The sequence below is a fragment of the Chenopodium album genome, chromosome 3 (assembly GCF_948465745.1).
Source record: "Chenopodium album chromosome 3, dcCheAlbu1.1, whole genome shotgun sequence".
NCBI classification, from domain to species: Eukaryota; Viridiplantae; Streptophyta; class Magnoliopsida; order Caryophyllales; family Amaranthaceae; genus Chenopodium; species Chenopodium album.
The window spans coordinates 71,386,512-71,412,152 of record NC_137836.1 but is presented as its reverse complement, the minus strand read 5'-3'; the positions used below and the strand labels follow the sequence as shown (position 1 = coordinate 71,412,152).

Below are 25,641 nucleotides of genomic sequence, written 5' to 3'. Positions count from 1 at the left end.
TTTACTGAACTGAACTTATTTTTACTGAATTGAAATTATTTTTACTTAATATTATTTTTTTAAGGTGAAGAGAACAGGGTCTTACATTAAGTATTTTGTTTTATCTGTATATTTTCTGGAAGACTTGTAAAACCAAATATCAACAGTCTTGACTCTTCTTTATGAGTACGAGTAAATGTAAACTTGGTGGGCAAGGACTTACCCCAAATTAGACTAGGATTCGGAAACCTTATTAGTTTTTTATATAAATTCAAAGCTTTCTCGTCATATTCTCTCATAGTTGAAACAATAACAATTCCTCTCGATCTCTATAATTTTCCCAACTCTTTCGATCTTTTCACCTCTTAACCTAATTAGCAATGGCAGCATCAACCTCTTGTTCATCTTCGAACAAGAAGGTAATCCTAAGGAGTTCCGATAAAGAGACTTTCGACGTCGATGAAAAGGCAGCAATGCTTTCTCAAACCATCAAGAACATGGTCGAGGACCTCGACGACAGCACCGATCCCATCCCACTTCCTAATGTCACCGCTAAAACTCTCGCTAAGGTTATCGAGTATTGTAACAAACACGCTAATGATGAAGATAACTCCGATACCGTAGCACAACCTAATGATGAACTCAAGCAGTGGGATAAGGACTTCCTCAATGTCGACCAAAACACCCTCTTTGATCTCATTCTTGTGAGTATTTTTCTTTTACTTTAATCTTTTTTCTTTTATTTAGTTGATCTCTGATTCACTTTAAATTATTTCTTTTTCTCTAATTTTTTTCTTTCGTTTGTTTTTATTTATTTTGCTGCTTTAATATATGATTAGGGCTAATATATGCTACAAGTATTATTATCATTATGTTTATTATTAGTCTTTTATTTTATTTTTTTTAGTGTCATGGTTCGGAAGTTTATAAAATATGATTTCTTTAACAGATTATTATTAGGGTTTATAATATAAAGAATTAATCTTATTGCTTAGGGTTTTGAATTTTGAAATTTATAAGATTCAAAGGACCGTTAACTATATTTAAATTATAGTTTAAGATTGGTTGATTATTTGTAAAAGTATTTTTATTTGATGAGTTAATTCATGTCTCTATATATGTTGGTATTCAAGTCATAGTGTCATACGTGTTTTTCCTTACAAATATTTGGTGTTTTATTTTTTTTTTAAGAATTATGTGGTTGATTAATACAGTATTAATTAATTATTTGTTGATGAATTGTAGGCTGCAAACTACATGGATATCAAGGGATTGCTTGATTTAACTTGCCAACATGTTGCCGATATGATTAAAGGAAAAGCACCGGAAGAGATAAGGAAGACATTCAACATCGTGAATGACTTTACACCCGAAGAAGAGGAAGAAGTTCGAAGGGAGAATCAATGGGCATTCGAGTGATAGAATGGAAATTACTAAGAATATCGTTATGTTTCATTACAATCTTATTATTTCAAACTATGTTTTAATTAGTTTAATTCTTTGTTGGTTATTGTTTATATAAACTATATACATTGCATTACTTTAATTTAATGAAATAAAATTTTATTCTTGGTTTACTGAACTTCTTATTCTACTTAACAAGAAAACGTTCAATTTTAAGCAGGGAATAAGTATTAAGTTGCAGTAACATAGACAATAATGAGGTATTGATAGAGTAAGATGAAATATACAAAAAGATTAACAATGAGTGTTATAAATTCAGCTCAGAATAAGATTTTATTCAAAACATTAAAATCAGTATAATTTGCAGTAAAACGAACTTACAGTGTTAAAATCAGATGTCCTTACCTTATTTGCTTACTCCAATAATTCGACCTAAAGCCATTAGCCATCTAATGCGTGCCGTGGTAGCCATATGTGCTGCATAAAAATTTGGCAATTGTCCATCAAATTTTGAGTGAATATTATAGCTTAGCTTCCACCCTTCCAATTCTATATACTATACGGAGTACTAAATTAGGGTAAACTAGCTCCATGACTAACACGTGTCCCTATTTTAGTTTAGTTTTTTTTTTGTTTAAAAATTGTTACGTGTATTATTATACGAGTACATGTTTTCTCTCTTTTTCACTTCTCATGACATGTGTCTCTATCTTTATTCCTCTCTATCTCTCTTCTCTTCTTTAAACCTGTGTCTCTTCCCCTTGTTGCAGTATATAGGGAACAAAAGAAGAAAAATTTTATAATAGTAGTCTCTAGTCATTTATTGGATTGTATCTATAATTTATAAGTGTCCATTAATTTAAAACAAAGGGTGTATCAACAATCAAGATTATCAATCCTTCTGAACCAAAGGATGTGCAAAATCCGAGTCAAATTGAAAAGGAATGGACCCGAACCGAATTGAACCAAGGGATTCCAATTCCTTAAAAAACCTTGATTGTAGATTTTAGCCCCAGTCCAAATCTGGACCAACAAGCTGCTTATGAAATAGAACTGGTTGAAAGCCCAGCCCAGTAGACTTCAGTTTTTTTTTTAGCCACCCCAACAAACCCAAAAAAAAAAAAAAAAAAAAAAAAAAACAAAAACAAATTATGCCTAATAACTTATTCGAACAGATTAATGGATTTTTTTGGGTCTGAAAGTACGAAAACCTTAAGACTTAAAGAAATAAAACCATGGCCAATACGCAAAATCCATTTATTTAACTTGAATTCTTAAATTAACTCAAATATATTTAAATTAAATGCTCATATCATATAATCATATAACTAATTATTTCAAAAATATAATCATATAACTAATATATAAAGCTAAACTTTTAGCCAGGTGATTTTGATAAAATACCAATATTTCATATACACAAATTGAATTATAATTTTATTCAAAAAATAATTAGATTATAACTCTCATAAATTATCATATAAATTTATTTTTTGTATCATAATATTTTTCTGGAGCAAAGGAATTATTTCAAAATGTACCACATCCATTGTTTATAATATATTCTAATCAATTAAAATAATATACTTCACAATCTTATATAATTTTATTACTATGTGTAGACCTGTCAATCAGGTTGGGTCACCAGTCATTTCAGACAGGGTCATTATTTCAGGTTATGGGTCAAGAAATATTTTTCAACTATATTATTATTATTATTAGTCATTACATGTCTACAAGTTTAAATCGTCACAAAAACATATCAATTCCTAACTAATTTTGTATTAATGATATGTTTTAAAATTTGACATACATATTAAAAATATATTTTAAAATTCAATAAACAACTCGGGCATCGCACGGGCACAAAACTAGTAACTAATATATAAAGCTAAACTTTTAGCCAGGTCACGATGTTGCGACACTTGGCGTTTTAACTTTTTCGCCAAGTGTCACGTTACGTTGAATTCTATTTGGATAGAATTTTATGATAAAATTTTAAGTTTAGAATTTTATTTTCTATAAAATATCAATATTTTAGAGATACAAATTGAATTATAATTTTATTCAAAAAAATTATTAGATTATAATTCTAAAAAAATATCATATAAATTTATTTTTTATGTCATAATATTTTTTTTGGAGTGAAGGATTAGTTTAAAGCGTAAAATATCTATTTATAATATATATTAATCGGTTAAAATAATATACGTCACAATTAATAGAATTTTATTACTACATAGACCTATCAATTAGGGCCGGGTCGGGTCATGAGTCATCTCGGATTGGGTCACTTTAGGTTACGAATCAAGAAATGTTTAACCCTTGCCCAAAGTTTTGGGTTTGGGTCAACTCAACGGGCTTTGAACATTTATCTTATTTAATTTATTAATAGCTTCTTTTTTTTTAATGTATTAAATTGAACATTTCCACCAACATTAGTATGAATCATTAATTACATGTCTAGCTACTAGATATCAAATCGTCACAAAAGCACATCAATAAACATATCAATGGTATATTTTAAATTTGACATATAGATTAAAAATCTATCTTTAAATTCAATAAACAACCCGGGCATTGCATAGGCACAAAACTAGTGTTAACTAAAACAAATCATCACTTATTGTTAGGGTAACCACGAGATTCACGAGAGAATATCTCTTAAGTAGCGCTTGTTTGTTGTGACCAACCACAACTTGCAATAAGGTGACACATACTAAAACACTGACCAAGTAACCTCAGGTCCCCGGCCACACAACCTCTTATCAAATATATTAACGCAACTAGATATAGCATAAGAAAGTAATACAAGGATGAATATTATAATCAGGTTGAGTCTTATTTAATTTATCTTAAAAATAATACAATATTACCCTAAACATGGCCTAAATTAACTTAATGATATTTTTGCACTAAAATAGTCTAAATATACAAAAACTGTAAACATTAATCAGATAATTTGCCCGGATAGATATAATACCAAGTGCATACGTACAAAGAATGCAATTAATTGAGAGCAAAAGATGGTTGGTGCATCCAACCGACAAATTATACAATTAGTTGCTTAATTATGTTCTTATATTATACATCATTGCTTTCGTACGCTCAGCATTGAAGGACAATAATTATACATGCAAGTAATTATTAGTGATTGTGATATATATTAATCCGATATATTAAGATCATAATCTGCCAATGATCATAAACATTAGTATATAAATAATTAAATAAGCATGTATGGACTTTGATTGGTACTATCTTTTGTTTAAAGTATGTATGTTATTAATTTTAATAAATCATAATTAATTCAAGATTGTGTTCACATCTTTTGAATGTATAAATATATGATGCATACGAAAAGCTGAAAGATGTATAACTAACAACTGTTTACAGTTACAACTTAAAAGGTTTTATGATTATATCTAACATCTTTGATCCATTGTCAAAATACAATTAATGAAATTTATGCAGTACAATTAACTACTTAACTAAGTATTTAAACATAGGTTTCTAAAGTCAAATTTGAGAGCCTACCAGTTTTTTTAATAAATAAGCTAGGAAGAGTATAAATAGTTTAAAGTCGTTGAATGCTTCAATAATGATAATCACAAAAAGGACAAGTTATCTAATATGCACCCGAGAACACCGTGCATCCAATGATAGTTTAAAAAAAAAAAAAAAAAACTTCATGCTTTATATACTGGAGTACTGACAAATTTGTACCTAAAAAATTTGTACTCTTTAGTGACAAAATTGTACGTGTTGTAACTCTGTGAGACGTTTTTACATGCAACATCATCTTCAATCTACAAAATTCAACTTTGAGATCTATTATATAAATGGTATGCCTAATTAAGATAAATAAAGCTGTACGAAATCAATTTACCTAAAAATTAAAAGACAACTAAATTAATTTTATTCATCAAGTTCTAGCTGATTTGAGTTATTAGTATCCCCTTTTGGCTTTTGCTATAACCTCATTCTCTGATTCTCTCACTCATCCATCCATCTTTGATGTAAAAACATAAGCAGTCATTTTCTCATTGTAGACACCTACCTTTGGCTCAGTTACACCAAAAAAAAAAAAAAAAAAAAAAAAAAATCATTGATGAAGATATATTAAGGGTCTGTTCTCTTACGTTGAAATTCAGTTCAGTTCAGTTCAGCTCAGTTCAGTTCAGTTTAGTTCAGCTCAGCTCCTAATTTCCTTCTCTTATAAAATATTCATTTCAGTTTAGTTCAGTTTAGTTCAGTTCAGCTCAGTTCAGTTCAGTTCAGTTCAATTTAGCTCAATTTAGTTCAGTTCAGCTGAGTTCAGTCAATGAGAACAGGCCCTAAATATTTCAAAGTTGCACATAACATTTAATGGAGGTAGTATATAATTCCCACTTATCAACAATAAGATAAGCTTTGAAGGCTAAAACTCATGAACCTATTTGAACATACTTGGTGGTCTAAGACATCTAAAACTCATTTTGGTGGTCTAAGACATCTAAAACTCATTTTATGGTGCGATCCTCCTCTACAATCCTAAGTTGACAATATATACCTTACATAGCCATCTAACGTAGATGTACTCGTGTTTAGATATTATATCGATCAACAAATCTACAACATAATAGGATATTGATTATTGATCCTTTGATGTTGTTTTGTATATAGGAGTTCAGGTTCATAACATTTTGATTCATATGCGTTACGGAGTACATAATATGTCTACTTGTACTTCATCAGCTTCAGTTACAGATGCCTGTTATTCAATTTGTTTGCCTTAGATCCTCGATTTCAATTGCATTTGAAAGAAACTTTATTAGTTGGTCTAGTAGCAACATCATTCCAAAATCGAGCAATCTTTGTGTTAATGCTAGGGATGAACTTCATTAATGTCATGAAAAATCGAACATTACTTGAGATAGCTTAAATGTCCTCATCCGTGTGGACTATTTCAAAGGATGTACCACTACCTCTCCATAAGATGTAGAGATGAAGGGATAGCATAACGAAAATGTACATGTACACGCCTAGGCCAACCCAAATTGTCTCCTAAGCCCAAACCATGTCAATTTTAAATGCAATTTAAGTCTTTATACTGCCATATTCACTTCACCTCACTTTCATGTCAAAATCTGACCTAATAGACCCGTTCTAAAACCACTCGAAAAATATTCGATTCAGATTTCAACTTGCATGAAAGCAATAATTTAGTATGACATAAGTTTGAAATTAGACCTGATCCAACCCGACCTCATCAAACTTGACTCGAACATCTAAATTGACACATCTAAGTCCATTATCCAGATTTGATACGATGTATATAAGCGTTACACCTTACACCATCGACCTCGACCCCATTATCCCCCAAATAAAGAAAGGAAAAATACAATAATATCATAATAATGGTCACAAAACACAATAAATCCATGTATGTCATAAGCTCATGTGACATGCCTATAAATTTTTTAATATGCATTAAATGATTTGCCAATTTATTATAGAGAGCTATAATTATTGACACCCAAGATGGTTGTGAAATACAGATGTACGTACACGTAACAGAATCACCCAATTCGTTCCCCATAATATATTAGGCCAAATCTCCCTCCAAACTTTCACATAAATAGTCACTCTCTCTCTCTCCTCTTCATTTATTCCTCCAGCCTAGTACCACCCACTTTCCTCCTCTTCTCCTCAACCAAAAAACTACCTTCTACCCATGTTTTATCACTTGTTTCTCCACTACCCCTTTTTAATAAATCTTCCGAAAAGATATTAGAGATATAAGATATCGAAAAATATATCAAAAAAAAAAAAAAAAAACACTTCTAAAACTCCTCAGAAATCCATTAATTTGACAAAAACGCGAACAAATGGAAGGAATTTCAGCTAATGTGTACAAAGGTATAAGAGGGTATTGGAAAAGAAAAGGGTATAAAAAGCTAGTCAAAAACAACAGAAATTATGTCCAAGCCGGAGACCCAGTTGTTGACACCGGGTCGGGTTTGGAAACAAACCCGGGTCAGGGTCAGGGTCAGGGGCGAGGGCGGAGGCGGAGATTCTTTCGGGTAAAAATAGGGCGAAGGATGCGGATCTGGAGGAAGGTAGTGGGCATGCCTAAGAAGTGGCTGACCCGTTTAAGGGATGCATATGTGAATATGATGCTTAACTTAGCTAACTCCGGGCTTGCGGTTGGCGGTGCCGCAGCCGGGTTTGGAGGATCCGTTGAATATAGCGGGTTTGGGTATGGATATGGTAGTAATAATGGTAATAGAGGTCAACTTAAGGAATATGATGAGAAGATGATTGTTGAAATTTACAAGTCTTTGATCATTGCTCAAGGACAACTTGGAAATGGTGCTAATAAAGTTACTACTACTACTAACTCTCAGCAGCAACTTCTTAAGAGTCCTCCAAAAATTACCATTTCTGCGCGGTAACTTTTTTTTTTTTTTTTTTTTAATTTTAATTTAAAAGTTTTTTTTTTTTTTTTTTAGATTAATTGATTATGAGGTAAAAAAAAAGGGTTGGAACATGTTACTAGTCTTCCTACTAGGCACTAGCTAGTGCTCCAAGCTGACTTCTATGTCATGTTCTTGAATCTTGATCATTGATGTGTAAGGGTATTTTAGACTTTTAATTTTGATTATTAGAATAATAAAATCTCATTAATTAGTTTCTAGGTATGTTAATTGTTATTCGTACCCCTAAGAAATAATGTAATCTTCCAATCAACTATGTATAATTGTTTACATCATACTTTTTAAACTATTTAATCCTTTCTCTCATTGAACTTGATTTTTGTTAAATTGTAATCATCTTCATTGCTTTATGTATTTTGTCAACTAATTAAATGCAAATTGATAGGAACAACATGCATTATATAATGGGCCATTAATTTAAGAAAAACATACATCATATAATGAATACGTTAATGTAGTCGTTAGATTAAAGGATAACTGAATAATTAAATAGGTGTTAAATTATATTCTTAAATTAAAATTATAACATTAATAGCACCGAAATATATTTTACGTCAAAGTATAACACTTATTTATAGCTTTGAAGGCTATGTATAACAAACGAAACTTAAAGAAGTATAGGTAGTAGCGTATGTTATTTGATTAAGTGAATTATATAGGATTTTGAGAGTCTAGAATAATGTGTTTTATACTCCTATTTTGACTACTATTTTGGCTACTTAATCAAAGAATAACACGAATATATACAATCAAACAACTTATAATACTCCTTTTTTTTTTTTTTTTTTTTTTTTATGTGATTTGGTAACAGAATTGACAAAGACATACATGTAATGAAAAATACAAATGGGTTAACGTTTTACTCAAAAAAAAATTGCAACTTTAAAATAAATACTAAAGATGTTGCTTAATAGATCCATTAAGTTTTATATTTCTCAATACTATTCAAGTAATGTTTGATTTTGTTGTGAATAACTCCACGGCCGTAGTCCTATGAGTAGTTTAGTATGTCAAATTAATTACTAAAAAAATAAATTTCCTAATATAAATGTAGTCATTGAGTCAATACTATTATAAAGCTTGTTATATACATACGGGTGTACCGTAGATCTACAATAATTGTCATCTATATATAATTACTCAGTATTTATTAATATAATTTAATTTTTTTTATAATGTACTCTTTGAGTCATTGTTATTGTTTTATTTTAATAAATACTCATAATAATGTTGTTTTATGAAATTATGATATAGTAGCATAATGAACTCTTGTCCCCTAAAAATTAAAAATCTTAGTTGTGCTAATTTAATGTGTGAATATTTTTAGTGGTATTTTGATATGCTTATTATGCTATTATAGATTATTTATTGAAAAATAATACATTTTTAAAATGTTGTAAAGAATGCCTTCAATGGTTGGTTAATTCATTTAATACCGAGTAGCTTTTACGTTTTTGAGATATATGTACGGTAATGATAATATGAGAAATCCACAAAAGAAAAACAGATAAGCATTTGCTCAACTTCCACCAAAATTACTTTTAATTAATTTTTTTTCATAATCTAGAGATTTTTATTTTTTGGGTGATTTGAGTCCGGTTCACAAAACACAGCACGTTCCCTAATCCGTTACCTAAAATACAAACTAATGGAATAAAACAAACTAAAAGTTAATTACATACGAAATTGAGTATGAAATATCCAACAAAACCAATCATTAAAAATGGAGTAATAAGAATTATATCTTCCATAAACAACTTTTTGGTTTCATCAAGAATTTGGGAAAGCAAAATCCATTTATAGTTTACCAAAACTCTAATTGAGATCAATTGTTCCTCAGCAGGGGTTGTCATTACATGGAAACATTAAATTTAAGTAAACTAACATTACCAACTACCATGATAAACTTTTATATATTGTTCCAAAATTGATTAATTAAGTATTCACACCAACAATGATAGAAAATCATAACAAAAAGTGTAATTTATCGAGTTGTTTATTAGTATGTTCCTTTTCTCTGTAGAAAATTTGTGTCAATACTTTTGAACATCATATGTTGGGAGTAAGTAGTGTTTTGTCAATCCTTTTAGAATATCATGTTTTGAGTAAGTAGTAAGGCAATATTACTAAATGTTCTTTTAAGTATTTGTGAAAACAAAGTATTAGTACGTCTACAAATAATAGTTTCAAAATCAATGAAACATATTGTTAATATTATTCAATATGAGAATTTTGCATACAATCTCTAAATTGTTTTATTGATTCAATGTTGTTGACGTTGAATTTGGCTAGGCCCACAGACCGATTTGGTTACTTATGAAGGACCATTGAGGCTTGATCTCGAGCAAATATAAATGTATTAATCGCATTGTTTAATTTTAAGTAATTTGAGGGAAATACACTAATAAAATCAACTCAATTTAAGTTAATTTAATTAAACCAATTTACTTTCAAGGGTTAAAACCAATAAAATGGTTGGCCGATTATTAATAGGTCCTGATTAATAAGTTTAATTTAAAAGCCAAATACGCATGATAAACTACCAAGAGTTTCCCCAATCTAATTTATAAATAGAGTTCTTTCTAGTCTCTACCTCATTTAGAGGAAATACTCATAGTATAACCTAAAAGGATCGAGGAATGAAAGAACAAGAAAACTCTTAACTACAACATTCGGTAATAATGTGGTAAGTCAATGTCTCAATCACATGAGTGAACCCAAAGAAATTCTTAATAGAGTTTAAATTTGTAATTTTAATGAGTTAGTGAACTACTAGTAATAGATAGATTTTAGCACTAGCATAAAGATAAATTGTAGAGTTGAGTATTGGCATTAATGAGCTAGCTTAGAGTTAGAGGAATATGTATTACTATTAATAATACTAGATTAATTAAGACCGGCATTAAGTGGAAAAAGATTAGTATCAACCTAAAAGGAAAGATCACTTTTAGCTTAAGCTTCACGAAGTTGAACATGAGTAGGCGTTTTGAGTTTTTAACGTATAATGACAACTCGCAAATGCTTTTAATAAAGGGAACAACCGTGTTTTTACATTTCTATTTAACTATAAGTAGCAATGTGATACTTACAAGTTACAACACTAATGAGTTCCATTTGTTTAGTCTATCTCGTCGAAATATTTTTGCTAACATTAATAAAATGTTACTATTATTGAGCAATTTCTTATAAGTAATATACGTGTTATTCCAATTTTACCCAATGTATTTAATGAATACTCGTATTATTTTGCAACTTACCATTAAGAATATTTTAAAAATTTTCTACAGTGAATAAACGAGATGGAGAAAATAAAAGATGGGAAAAAAAAAAAAAAAAGGGTATAAGGGGTTTTATATTTTTTACAAAAGGGTACGTAGAAATTACTAGTCCCATCTATGGAAACCTAAGCACACTAAAATAAATTCATTCATGACTAATTGCAGCTACTAAAAATAGAAATTATCTTTGATTTGAATAATAAAAGCATAATTTTACAGAAAGATCATTAAACTTCAGGAGAGCAGCACATTATGGAGTAAGATTTAGGATCATGTATGGGTAGGGTCCAACCAAGATTGGGACGAAGTCTCATGCTATCTTCTTCGTTGGGAATCTTTGGATGTGACCTAGTATTTTAACCTATAGTCCCAAAAAATTAAATAAATAAATGAAAATTTCCCTTGGTTCACACGAATCACACTTTCATAAATTTAATTTCAAGCTCCCCCAAGCTCTACATTACATGTGATTGGCAACTTTGATGTGAAGGCATTTATTATCATTGGTGACACTTTAGTAAGTGGTGGATCTTTACCAAGATCTTCCAACAACCTTATTAAGGGGAGGGTTGAGGGTGGTTTTGATGCATTATGAAGAGACTACAATTTTAAAAGTTTGACGCGTTTGTTGTACAATGTAGTAATATAGAAAAAGAAATAAAATAGAAATGATTAAATGGTTACAATAAAATAGCGAGTTGAGCATACATTCAGGATCATCATGAGTAAGAACTTTTTCTTTTAGACTTATTGGTTTTTGGTTTAATTTTAGCTCACTTCATTTGTAGTTATTGTTGTTGTTAGTTCATATCAATTTAATTTAACTTATCTTAGTTGAGTTTAGTTCATTTCACTTCAAGTCCTTTAATTAATTTCAATTCTATTCATTAGTCCTTAAAAACAAAGCAATAATGTATCTTTGCTACATACCTAATACATTTGAATAATTCAATAACATCAAGCTTTTAGCTTCCCGTTTAAATTATTGCCAGCTTTTAGACGAATACAATTCAATATAGGGTGTAACGTGTAAGTTGATCAATGGTTTTATTATCAATATATATATATATATATATATATATATATATATATATATATATATATATATATATATATATATATATATATATATATATATATATATATATATATAATTGAAATCATTAAAAGAATCTATGTTAACATATTTTAACATAATACAATGAATGAGTACATTATAATTAATTAATTATGTATTAATGAATGAGTACTAATAAAATCATTTGAATTAAAAATAATTTGAAAAAAAGGTAGGTTGAAAAAAATTTGTTAACATAAAAAGGTAGGTTGAAAAAAAAAACATCTGAAAAATAAAAAAATCATCATTATTTCCATGTTACAAGATTTATCACATTTTTAGTCAATTTCCTAATACAAAATTATCAAAACCGCCAACATTTAGTGTGAATGGACAACCATAACCTTAGTACTTCACTAATATCTTCCCTCTTGCCATTAATCACTAACACCTTGACACCACCACCCTAATTGATGACTAACACCCCCACCACACTAACCGGCGACCCACCACCTTCCCTCCTTTTTTGTAAATAAAAAAAAATTAAAAAAATAGGCAATCGCGGTAACCAAAGCCCAAAATCGGTTACCGTGCATGGTAACCAGAGCCCAAAACCGGTTACCATGCATGGCAACTGGTTTTGGGCTCCGGTTACCATGGAATCGGTTAAGGTGCACGGAAACTGAAGCCCAAAACCGGTTGTCGTGCGTGGTAACCGGTTTTGGTTTTGGGCACCGGTTACCACGTATGCCTTAAAACCGGTTACCACGGTTGCCTTAAATAAAAAAAAACCACCACCTTCACGTCGGCCAGGGAAGGTGGTGGGTTGTCATAGAGGAGGGTGTGGTGGGTCATCGGTCAAAAGGGGTTGTGATTGCCAGTTGGAAGGGGTTGTGGGTTGCCGGGTGGATGAAGGGATGGTGAAGTAGTATGGGTACGATTCTCCATTCACACCAATTGTAGGCGGTGGTGATCATTTTTGTTGGTGACGTTTAGCAATCTACTTTAAAAAATGAAGTTGCAAGTCTCATATTAGGCAAGCCTCATATACTTACACTACTCCAATTTTTTAAACTGCAAAATTTTTACATTACATTGGATAATTTGCCTACTTTTTTTTTTTTTTTTTTTACATAGTAGTTTGCCTTTTTATTTTCCCTCCTATAACGTATTGAGGCTCGGAAATATGTTTTATACTCTATCACTACCCATATGGGTCCCTCTTTTTTTTTGTCTCTGTCTCTACCTCTTAAAAAATTATCTAGAAGACCATGAAAATAAAAATGTAGCAATTAAAAAAACAAAGTAGAAGTCTTAAGGCCTCCTATAGTCCTATCCTAGCTGCTCATGAATCACGATTGTTGTGTTTCTAAGAAATAATGGGTCATATCAAATTATTATTGGGCAAAGGCTTGGACTTTTATTGGCTAGAGCTGTTATGGGCCAGCCTTTACTAATTGTGCTGGTTCAATGTCTTGTCACATTGGACCATATGGATCATGGGTTAGTAGCCATGTCATGTATTTAATGCTCTTGGTTTTTAAATTTGCTACTTTGGGTAATTGGGCCTTGTATTTGATCTCAGGTATGGACTATCTTATTTGAAAGTGGGCTAAGGCTAACAGTACTGCAACTTTGAAAGTGGGCTAAGGCTAATAGTAACTGCAACTGCAACTGCAACTTTTTCTAAATTTTAATCAATTTTGGGCCTTTTGCTTTACAATACTACGAGTATTTTTTTTTTATTTTTTTTTAAGGAAAAGCAGAAGCTTAAATTAATTCAATGAAAGAGAACTAACAAGTTCATACGAGGAAATATCACTCGTAAAATAATTTTCCAAACTTGCTTCGCCCCAAACGGAATTAACTTAGCTATGTGGTGAGCAACAAAATTTCCCTCTCTCTTAACATGAGACCAACTAACAAAATCAAAAGAAGAGCTAATGAACATAACATCATCAAGGACATTATCTAAATCAGTAAAAAAAAACTTCGAAGCATTATGCAGCCTAGTGATAAGAAGCTGACAATCCGTCTCTAATATCACCTCCTTGCACTCGTATCTCTTGCCCAAACGAGCAGCAAACTGAAGTGTTATTCCCTCCGCCACTTCAGAAGGCCAATAGCCCCTCAACCTTCTGACACCTGCAAGCAGAACTTCGCCTCTAGAGTTGTAAGCCACAGCACCGAGGCTTATCCAACCATTCACACTCAAACAAGCATCAGAATTAGGGCATATTCACTTCAGCTCCAATCAGTTCAGTTCAGTTCCTAATCTCCTTCTCTCATAAAATATTCAGTTTGGTTCACTTCAACTTAGTTCAATAAATATGAACAAGCCGTTAATCTTTATTTTCTCACCTGGTGGGGGAAGCCACTTCTTCAAACTACGGGTAGCAGTAGAGGTTGAGGCATTTCCATAGATTTTCACAGTATATGCGTTATAATCAAATACAAGCCGAGAAGCTCTATCAATACTATGAGTATAAAAAGAGAGTAATGCTGGCTTGTGCATTGTCTGAGTAATTCATATCTCTAATTGAAAAGAACTCTTTTAAGTTGATCTTGAAAAGTTACCAATACCGTGTCTTAAATAATTCTACCAGTTCCATCACTTTTCATTGTTATTCATCTCGCTTATTTAAACGTAAGAAAATAAAATACTTCTTCCGTTTTACAAATATTGCAACCTATACCATTTTAAGAAATTTCACAAATATTGTTACATTAGTCTATTTGCATATGTTTTCTCCCTTTCTCTCTCCTTATAATTAACATGAGTTCCTATCTTTATTCCTCTCTATCTCTTTCTCCTTAAAATTTGTGTTTCATCTTCATGTTGTTATGTTTGAAAAATAAAAAAAAGTATAACTTTTAGCCAGACAATTAGGGTCTAGGGGACTAGGGATGAAGAGAGTATTATGTCCTGGGTTACGATTTTAATAGGGTTTACACCAGAAGCGGAATGAATAACATAAAATAATTAGGCAAGCATTTACACCCGGATATAAGATAGACAAAAATTATGAGAAGTCGAAAGTTGTCTAGGACTCCTGCTTCTCGGATCCCTGAGGCACGATTGAAAAGAACTAGCAAGTGAAGTTATGCCAAATACGAGTAAATGTTTTAAGTATTCAATTTGAAGACAATTTAAAATTTTATCGTTAGATGAGCTTAGATATTTGGATTTTGCTATTACAATTCAACGCTGGCAATTCCTCTGACCTCCACGAGCATCAGCACAGAAATTTCAAAGTGGAAATGACTGCCTATCCTCACATCAGTACTTCACTAACTACTGTATTTGTCCACGTCTCTCTCATCAACATTGAGCAATTACACATCTACTCTTTTTTTTGGTCCATTTTCTGTGATCATTTTATCACGTTTACTAGTTTGATTTTTTTAAAAAAATTGCCCCAAAACCTAACATTATACTCCTTCCGTTTTTAAATACTTGCTTCATTTCTATTTTTTGCACTATTTATTTATCTTACTTTGACTAATGTTTGTGATTTATACATAAGAAAAAATATAGTCTTGTGGGTACTTGTTGGAATCATATCAATAAATAGATTATTAATTTTCAATTGTTAGAATTTATACTTATTGATAATTAAAGATATTAGTGATCAAAGATTAACATCGGCATGCGTGTCCAAGAGAAATGGAGCAAATATTTAAAAATGGAGGGAGTAATTTTTAACACGCAAATTGATAAAAAAATACTACGTATTTATTAAGTGGAGAGTGGGTCCCACTGATGAATTTGTTAACAGCCGGATAACGGCATGATTATTGTGTAGAAACTAAAATGTATTTTGGGGTTACAATGTAGATTTTTCAAAAAAGGGGGCACATCGTAGAAAACGGAAAGTTAGAGGGTTCAAATGCAGAAAAAAAAAGGGGGTTACTAAATGCCACAATAGAATTACTTAGGGTGCGGTATTAAATGACTCATCTACCCTTATAAATTCCATGTTTGACATCTTTTAATTTTTCTCACTAACCATACTCATTCCACCACCATCACCCTAAACACCATCACCACCACCACCCTAAGGTCGCCGGAATCACCATCACCCTAAAGACCATCACCACTACCACCCTAAGGTCGCCGGAATCAACCAATTTTCTCACTATCTATCACACCATATCAACCACTTATTACACCAAATCAACCGGAAAAAGGAAGGGGTTGACGATAATGGATTCGCGGCGGGGGAAGGGTGTTCGTTTGCCGGGAAACGTGGGGAAAACGCCGGCCAATTCGTCGGTAAGTTTTTTTTTTTTATTTTCGCATAAAATGCATAGTCGCGTGCTATATGTGACTCCACCACGGCATAGTCGCATATAGCATGCGACTACACCGTGGTGGAGTCGCATATAGCGTGCGACTGAGCCACGGTATAGTCGCATATAGCACGCGACTCTACCACGGCTCAGTCGCATGCTATACGCGACTCCACCATGGTGTAGTCGCATGCTATACGCGACTATGCCGTGGTGGAGTCGCATATAGCACGCGACTGTGGTTTTTTTTTTAATTTTTTTTTTTTGAATTTTGAATTTGAATTTAAATTTTGAATTATGGTTGTAATTTATGTATTTTTAATTTCGAATTATTCGAATTCGTGATTAAATTAGTAATATAATTTGAAATTGAATTTTGAATTTGAATTTAAAATATGAATTATGGTTGTAATTTGTGTATTTTTAATTTCAAATTTTTCGAATTCGTGATTAAATTAGTAATATAATTTGAAATGTCGTATTTTTTTTTTAAATTCGAATTTAATTTTGTTTAATATGATAAGTCATAAAATTTTTATTTAGTAATAGCAATAAGTAGTTAATAATAATTACTAAATGTAAAAAACAAAAAAAAAAATTAATTACTAAATGTAATTATTGTTATGTTATATGCATATATAATTGTTGTTACTAATTAGGGAGTAGTAAATTTGGTTTTGGCATTGGTTTTGAATTTGTAAATATTTAGGATTATGTTATTTTAAAAAAAAAAAATTCAATAGTGTTTATTGTTTAATAGTAAAATTATTAGTAATAATACTTGAAATAATAATAATTATTGTTAGAATTATGAATATAATAATTAATTTGAAATATTTTTATTATATTAAATAGCGACAAGGTGGAAAATCGATTGCGGTGAATGATGTGTTGACTGGCTCGGGGCCACGACACACTCGAGCCCGAAACATCGATGCCTCTGTTAGGAGAGAAAGGGATGTTGTACGATTGGGAAAGTCTGTTGTTGATGGTGCTTCTGATGATGCATCTATTCCTTTTGACGATGAGCCTGATCACGGACGAGCTAGCGAGTCTGAGGAGATGGAGATGGAGGACTTTGAGGGTAATTTTGATCAGAGCGGTGGGCATGATGACACATCAGGTGTAGTGGTAGGTAGAAGGGCTAGAGATGGTAGGTTTGTCGCCTCAGACACACTGGTAGCACCATTAGTAGACGACGTACTAATAAACGTCAAAGACAAGTTGATGATGATTCTTGGATAGTGAAGGAGGACATGCCCGGTGGGCCCCTTGATGGTAGTGTTATTCCTAGTTTCGGAGGTCATGTTGCTCGTATGATATGGGATGGAAAGGAGAGAAACTTGCTAAGGTGTCAGAATAGGGAAAGAGCGTGTTATCAGCTTCAGTCATGGTTTGCCACGCTTTCACCCGAGCAGGTTACAGTGGTTGAGGGTACAGGCTTGTCACACTTGCCTCGGTGTATGTTTGGACACCTTGATATACCTCTTATTTGTGCATTTGTGGAGCGGTGGCAACCTGACACTAACACATTTCACTTCCCTTTTGGAGAGATGACTATTACTCTACATGATGTCTGGCACATTTTGCGCATCCCAGTGGATGGGCGTATAGTTTCTGCTCAGGCTACTAGTGAGGAGTTGCGCATACATGCTATGCAATTGCTTGGAGTGGATCGAGATACACTTTTGGCACCTCCTACACCGCACTATTGTAGTGGTGCGATTTCCATTGATTCCATTATCAACATTTGCTCAAAGCGTACTCCTGAAACGCAACTTATGGGTTACATGTTACTATTGCTTGGTTCAACGTTGTTTGTAGACAAGAGTGCTAGTAGGGTACGACCAGCTGACATCCTCGAGCTTATTCATGGTGTAGATGATATCTCAGATTATGCATGGGGAGTCGCCACTTTGGCGAACTTATATCGCCAGTTAGGGATTGCGAGCAGGGGTACGTGCTCAGGCATTGCTGGTTGTTTGACATTACTACAGGCTTGGATATATGAGCATTTCCCACCGTTTCGACCTCATAGGGAGCGGTTAGTTTGTGCATCTCATGGGGCTCGTGCCTCTACTTGGAGTATCAAGAAGGAGGGTTTTTCTGATGCTCGGTTGAGATCTTTTCGTCAGCGGTTAGACGAATTCGATTCGAACATGGTAAATTATAACACTCTGTACATATTTTCATTAAACAATGGTTAATGCCACTTTATTAATTTTTTTTCTTCATTCTTTGCAGGTCGTATGGCTACCCTATGGTCCAGAGCCAGCCTCAGATGTTCCTAGGACTGTATTTACTGGATGGCTTCGTTATCGAGATGTCATTGAGTCGTACATGCCCGATCGTGTCTTACGGCAGTTTGGTTATGTACAGACAATTCCTATGCCTATTAACCGTCCAGATTTTGCTTACAGGCCTGCAGATTCGAAATTGTATGAAGTTAAGTGGAATGTCTCGAGTGTTGAGAATGCTTGGACCTTGTATCCCAGAGGTTTCCGGTTGATTCTTGCAGAGTTCCAGCGCGCTCAAAGCTCCTCTGATGTTGTGGATGGGTATTATGACTGGTTCACTTACGTGTCACATATCTTTGTTGTTCCAGAAGTGGATGCGGTATTTCCTGCAGTTCTTGATAGGACACTCCCAGTTTATGTAAGTTAATAATCTTTTGCTTTAATTTTATTTTATCTAATATCTCTAGTTTTGGTACTTATTAATATCTCATTTGCAGTGGATGGGACGGATTGCTCAGGCCATTGAGGGTTGCGTCGACTGCCATCCACGTGTTGTTGAAGTGCTGAAAGAATGGGATGAGTATGCTGGATGATTATGTTTTAGTGAATTGCTATTTATATTTTGTACCGGACGATTTGCTACTATTTTAATTTATCTTTTAGATTTGTTATGTAATTGATGGACTTGACTATTTAACTATAACTTTTAGATATTTTTCTGATGCAAGGTTTTTTTTTTTTTTTTTTTTTTTGCCTAAATTGATAAGCAACCTCTACACATAAGCATATAACATAAGCAATTTGTACACATTAAGCATATATATAAACTACATTAAAAATGTAAGAAATTGATTACAGTGAATTCCAATGTATCCTCCTCCTAAGATGATGAAGTAGATGATGCTATTAGTTGATCCCAATGTGCCCTCCTTTCTTGATAAAGTTGCTCCCAACCAATCACACTTTGATCTCTATACATAAACCATGGATCAACAATAGGAGGTACTGGATAGTTTGGCGATAGATCAAGTCGAACATAATGGCGACCAATGTGTGCAATGGCAATCTCAATCCGAGGTCGATCATCAGTAGACGGGGCTCGCAATGGTAGAACTGTCATACACGGATACAACTCTCCTCGTGGGCCAACTCCATAAACCATAACTGCACAATTCCAAAAATTTGCAATTGGGTACAAATCATCAGGCAAGTCCATGTAATGGTTCGCGCCACAATGTCCACCGTTCCAGGTGATACGATCAATTGCTTGATCCAAGCCTCCGTGATACAAATGTATGTACTCTGGTCGATTGGCCTTAACCTCGTTCACAATTAAATACCGAGCTTGTATCCAATTGTCTTGCCCACCTAATAAATTAAACAACAAAATTTTAAGTAAAATCATTGGAATATAATGTGACAGATACTTTATGCAAAGGCTTACCTAAGAAAAAGTCTGCAACACATCGAAATCCACAATTCCCGTCACCCATTACATTGTTCCAATCCTTCACAAATGGTTTGATGATATCGGGAAGCCCATAAAGGTAAGGAAAATCTGAAATGTCTCTTCCTCCTGATGAATAACGAATTATTAATATTGTAGTTAACATAAACATCAAAGTATAGCAAAATAAACAAAAAATTACAAAAACATAGAGTACCCTTACCTCGACCTCCACTACGACCACCATCACCGCGTCCCCCATTACGACCACGACGCCCACGAGTACCACGTGTATACTCCCATGCACTACGATTACGTCGTGTACTATTTGATTGTGGTCTCCCTCTAGTAGTTGTGTTCCTAGGCGGCTCATTAACATCAAATTGATCGGAATGGAGATGTTCATCTATTAGGCGAGATACAGAACGCATGATTGCCGGGTCACTTCTACTCACCTCACGCACAAGACTCTCAAAAAATCGACTGTCCTGTGACTGATGACCGGGGTCATCCAATGGAGTCGGAACACAACCATCCTCACCAATCACTAGTGTCCTATAAAAGGGGTGCACTTGGTCTAAGTAGAAGTATGTCCCCGAATCAATGACACGACGTATATCACATGCACAAGGAATCTGATGAGTCGTCTTATAAACACATCCACACCGAACATTCACCTCATGACTTAACTCTCTCATTCTTTTCTTCTCATTCACCAACAACAACATACAATGGTGGGAGGTACATCCATTAAGATGTTGTAATGGCATAACATCATATATCCGCCCATGACTGCGTCGACTGCGCTCAAGTGATTGCTTAATCTGTGTGACCTGATCTTCAATTGCCTTGTTTACCTTGGCCCATACAGAATCTAGAGAACCAGTTGAAGTTTCCAACCACCCCTTCAAAGATGAATGTGCACTTTCCACTCTACAATTGGTGACATTGCCGAAGTGAAGCACACCATTGGTCCAAAATTTCACAAATTTCTCCTTATGATTGTTTAACCAAGTGTCCTTCACATAAGAAATCACAGTAGGAAATGCTACATAAGATTCCTCCATTTGCCGAACCGCTCTATTATAATCATCCAATGTGGTGGCATTGAGAATTGGATTCCACCTTGTCAACATGAAAATTTTTCCTTGATCTTTATTATTCGTTATTTTCTTAACTCTATGCTCTACATCTTTGTTAATATGCCATGTGCATAGTAAATGAGCAGTGTCAGGAAATATTTCCCGAATAGGCGACATCAAACCCAACTCACAATCGGTTATAATAGCTGTAGGCGATACATCACTACCAACCAGCAACTTTAACTTATCTATCACCCATGCATAGCTCACAGCGCTCTCATCCTTCATAAAAGAATACCCGATCAAGAAATTCATGTTGCAAGGAGTAACACCAACGAGCTCCAAAAAAGGCATTTTGTATTTGTTTGTCTTGTAAGTTGAATCAATGCCAATGACCCACGGATACGTGCGTAAGAGCGCTAGAGACGTAGGATGTGCCATAAATACATGAGTCAAAACATTCGTATCCGGGTCAACCAAGCTCCAATGTGTATACTGCGACTCGATACTAAGTTTAAGGAAATATGTAACAGCAGCTCGACCATCAGCATCTTCAAGTCTCAACCGATCCCTAAAGTTGTAAATATGTCTACGATTGGGATGATCATCAGGAAACTGATTTCTTACAGCCGCTAAGATATTTTGTGGCTTCACTTTTGCATCGGTCAGGTCACGAACAAGTTGCTTCGCACCCGGACTAAGCTTGCTCATTTGTCGATTGCCTTCTTCATAGACAATTAGCTCATGGTTGTGTTTTCCATATGCATCGGGACCCAAGACAATCTGCCATCCTTCATCATCAGAAACTTTATAACCCTTGATCAAAAACTTGCAACCGCAATGTTGAGTTTTTATCTTTGGTCGTTGAGCAACACTAAGATCTCTATTTTTCCCCCTATCTCTTGCACCACGATTGCATCTCAAATACAACCATCCGTTATGGTTGTAAGAAATCACAAGTTGAAATTTGAGTGTTAGTGCAATGTCTTTCCCCCATTGTGACAACTCTCGATACGTTGGGAATAATTGATCGGTCTGAAAATGTGGGTAATAATTTACCCCATCACCGCCAAAATCTTCAATTGGATCCTATAAGAAAGAAAAATACTAAGTTAATTAAAATTAAATTTAACTACAAATTAAATTAAATTCAATTGAAAACAAATATATATATATATTTTTTTGCAAATTTAAACTACTAATTTTTTTTATTAAGCCATAAATTTACTAATTAAATTAAGTGTATTTTGTTATTTTTAATAATTATCAAAAATTAATAAATATAAATTACACGGATTGCTTAAAAAAAAATTATAAAGGATCCCGGTCGCATGCTATATGCGACTATACCACGGTGTAGTCGCATGCTATATGTGACTACACCGTGGTATAGTCGCATATAGCATGCGACTACACCATGGTATAGTCGCATGCTATATGCGACTACGCCATGGTGTAGTCGCATGCTATATGCGACTATACCACGGTATAGTCGCATATAGCATGCGACTATACCGTGGTATAGTCGCATATAGCATGCGACCGGGCACATCGGAAATTGAAAAAAACAGTCCGACATATACCTGACTCGACGGCGTCGACGGTTCATCGTCCCCGCCAAGTGCCTCCGATATGAACGCCGACCGTCGTCGACTCATTTTATATCTCGTGGGTGGTCAAGGTAAAGTCGTGGTGTATGATGGTCAAGGTGGAGTCGTGGTGGTGGACCAGTCAAGGTGAGTGATAGTATGGGTGGTGGAGCTAATGGTGAAGGTGGAGCAAAGGAAAAGTTAGTAATGGTTGGATTGTTATGTAATTTTTAAAATTATAAGGGGCATGAAAGTCATTTAATACTATAACTTGAGTAATTTTATTGTGGCAAATAACAATTCACAAAAAAAACCCACAAAAAATTAAATGATAGATGTTCTCAAAAGTGGTCATTTGAATGGTAGTTGTTGACAAAATTTCCTACAAGGAAAGTGGTGCAAAAAAAATGGAGGGAATATTTAAAAAATGACCTAAAGGTGACAAAAAATTCGAGTCTGACCGAATCTAGGTTTAATTAACGTCAAATCTCATGTCCAAATTTGCAAAAAGTGGTCGGGTTTTTCTTGGATTGGGTTTAGATTTTTAACTAAAAAGTGCTTTCCCTAATAATGCTGCATAATGATTTAATTCCCAACATACGATCCCTCTAATATTTTCTATTCTACCATCCAAGCCATCGATTCAACTTGAACCTTTTTTTTTTTTAATATGCTGCTTCAAATAGTGGTTTTTGGCTTAGTAGATGGTTTTAAAGGTTATAATTTTAGAGGGGGGGATCATTCTCTTCTTTCTCAAAGTAGAGTTTTTCAATTGAAAATCGTTGTTTGAAGTAGTGGTTTTAGGTTTATAAACGCTTTCAGGCTTATAAATCCCTACTTCAAATAGTTGTATTTTCCTTTGAATCGAAAAAATGGCTTTTTTTTCTTCGCATTGATGTGGTTAATTGAGATATTATATAAGGCGGACCGTAATTTTAGAATTGAATAATTTATTAACATTATTAAGGGATATCGCTCCTTTGACCTATGAAGACATTTCTTTGTTATTAACTAGGATTGTTTTCCTATATATAGACGATTGAGTGGCACCTTTTTATATTAACCACCACTTTTCATTCGTTGTTGAATATCTTTAAGTAAAGCATGTGCCTTCATCAAAAGCCTTAAATTTTCCCTCTTACCTCTCCATCCAGGCCACCACTAGCCTGCCATTTTTCATCAAGGGTGATGACCTTAATAATAGGGGTGGCTACATGATATTGGCTTTGACTTTGAGGAGGGAAGAGAGAGAATGACTCACATAAGGATAGAGTTATAGGAAGAAAAAAAAAAAAAGAATAATGGTTGAAAGGGTGGTAAGGGGAGAAGTGATGCAAAGTGGTGGCACTTTTGGTTGCATGGAGATAGAGAGAATTGTGAGAAAAAGAGAGATTTGGAGAAGAAAAGAGTTTTGTCGTTGGGGGTTGTATATGTGTTGTAATACCCAAATATTTTATGATTTTATATAATATATTTTATTAAAAAAAAATTATTTTTATTTATTATATAACTTTTCTAATCTAATAATTTTATTTAGAGTTCGTAAAGTTTTAAAACCCTCTCTTGTTTAAATAGCATTGTACAATTCAAAACGTATATAAGCTATTTTAAACCCTATAACTATTGTTAACCCTTAAAAAAAATGATTAAAAAAAAAGGTAGATGGCCGTTTTTTTTATGCGTTTTACTCTTATACCAAAACTAACTTTTGTTCTCTTTAATTTGTTTTTCATTAACCAATCTCCATCATCATATCTAATGTTTCATATGATGATTACATCACTTTGTGATCAATAGAGAAGCCTCAAAAATTTATTTTTCTCCATATAATCAAAGCTTACGAACTTCAGTGTTGCCCAGCGCTAATTCTTGCCGTAGTTAAAGGTAATCATCACACGAAACTTTGGAGATGTTCCGCAAGTATTATATTTCGCATTTTTATGTGTGATATGATTTATTATTTGTACTCTATATTATTTTTATGAGTAAATTTTATAATTATATATAGTTCGTGTGATCAAATTTGTATATTTATATGATTGATTATTTGTATTATATGATTTGATTGGATTTGAGTATCGTATTACTTTTATTGGTTATAATTGATTATTACTAGGGTTTTAATGTTGTTGCTATAGGGAGTATTGTTTTATCGAGGTTTAGGGTTACTAATGCAGAGTATTATTTTTGGGTTAAGATTTGATTATTTTTTTGGAACTAGTTTTATTTCCCTAAGAGTTGAGATGTTTTTGAATTGAATTGAGTTGATCTTGTTATGTTAATTGGGAACATGTGTCATTATTGAGATACTATTTATTGTTTATGAATAATTATTTGATCGGTGTATGAGATCAAAAGGTTGAGGATTATTATTTTGTTATTGGTTTGAGGCTCGGTGTTATAGACCTTAGTCCTTGACATGTTGGTAATGAGATAATGATCATGAGTTAAGAATGAGGTACAATCTTTATTATTTATTTTTCTATGGTCCCCTACTGTGGGAATTGGCCCGTATGTGGTCTGGTTCAAGGTGTTTTCTGGTTATTGGGAGTATTCAAGTTTTTATACTTGTTGGTTTTATTCGAATTACCCATGTCCAAGGCTAGGTATAGAACAACGAGCATGGCACACTTATTGGTTATGAGTTGGGTAAAGGTTCGTACTATTATTCAAGGTTGAGTTGACAAATGTTATTTTCATAGTACAATGTGTAATGTAGTTTCGAACTACATTGTTTAATTGATCTAGTAATGTTAATTATTATATTATACTCTATATTCTGATATGTGGTGATTA

At 33.2% G+C, this 25,641-nt stretch overlaps 2 protein-coding genes across 2 annotated transcripts; one reads left to right on the top strand and one right to left on the bottom strand.

The window, feature by feature from the left end:
* Positions 1-359: 359 nt before the first annotated feature.
* LOC145615806 (SKP1-like protein 1A) lies at positions 360-1,539 on the top strand. The gene is made up of 2 exons (XM_081670779.1): positions 360-683; positions 1,225-1,539. The coding sequence occupies exons 1-2, from the start codon at positions 360-362 to the stop codon at positions 1,396-1,398; spliced, it is 498 nt and encodes a 165-aa protein (XP_081526905.1). The 3' UTR covers positions 1,399-1,539.
* An 18,068-nt stretch (positions 1,540-19,607) lies between these two features.
* Positions 19,608-22,914, bottom strand: LOC145625305 (PKS-NRPS hybrid synthetase cheA-like). The gene is made up of 4 exons (XM_081678363.1): positions 22,840-22,914; positions 20,398-22,345; positions 20,172-20,303; positions 19,608-20,095 (listed from the first exon to the last, which is right to left on the bottom strand). The coding sequence occupies exons 1-4, from the start codon at positions 22,912-22,914 to the stop codon at positions 19,608-19,610; spliced, it is 2,643 nt and encodes an 880-aa protein (XP_081534489.1).
* Between the last annotated feature and the right edge of the window lie 2,727 nt (positions 22,915-25,641).

Coding starts and splice junctions, on each gene's coding strand:
- LOC145615806 (XM_081670779.1), top strand. CDS start 360: ATGGCAGCATCAACCTCTTGTTCATCTTCGAACAAGAAGGTAATCCTA. Junction 684..1,224: donor CCCTCTTTGATCTCATTCTT/GTGAGTATTTTT, acceptor GATGAATTGTAG/GCTGCAAACTACATGGATAT.
- LOC145625305 (XM_081678363.1), bottom strand. CDS start 22,914: ATGAGTCGACGACGGTCGGCGTTCATATCGGAGGCACTTGGCGGGGAC. Junction 20,304..20,397: donor TGGTCGTAGTGGAGGTCGAG/GTAAGGGTACTC, acceptor GTTATTCATCAG/GAGGAAGAGACATTTCAGAT. Junction 20,096..20,171: donor TGTTGCAGACTTTTTCTTAG/GTAAGCCTTTGC, acceptor TTAATTTATTAG/GTGGGCAAGACAATTGGATA.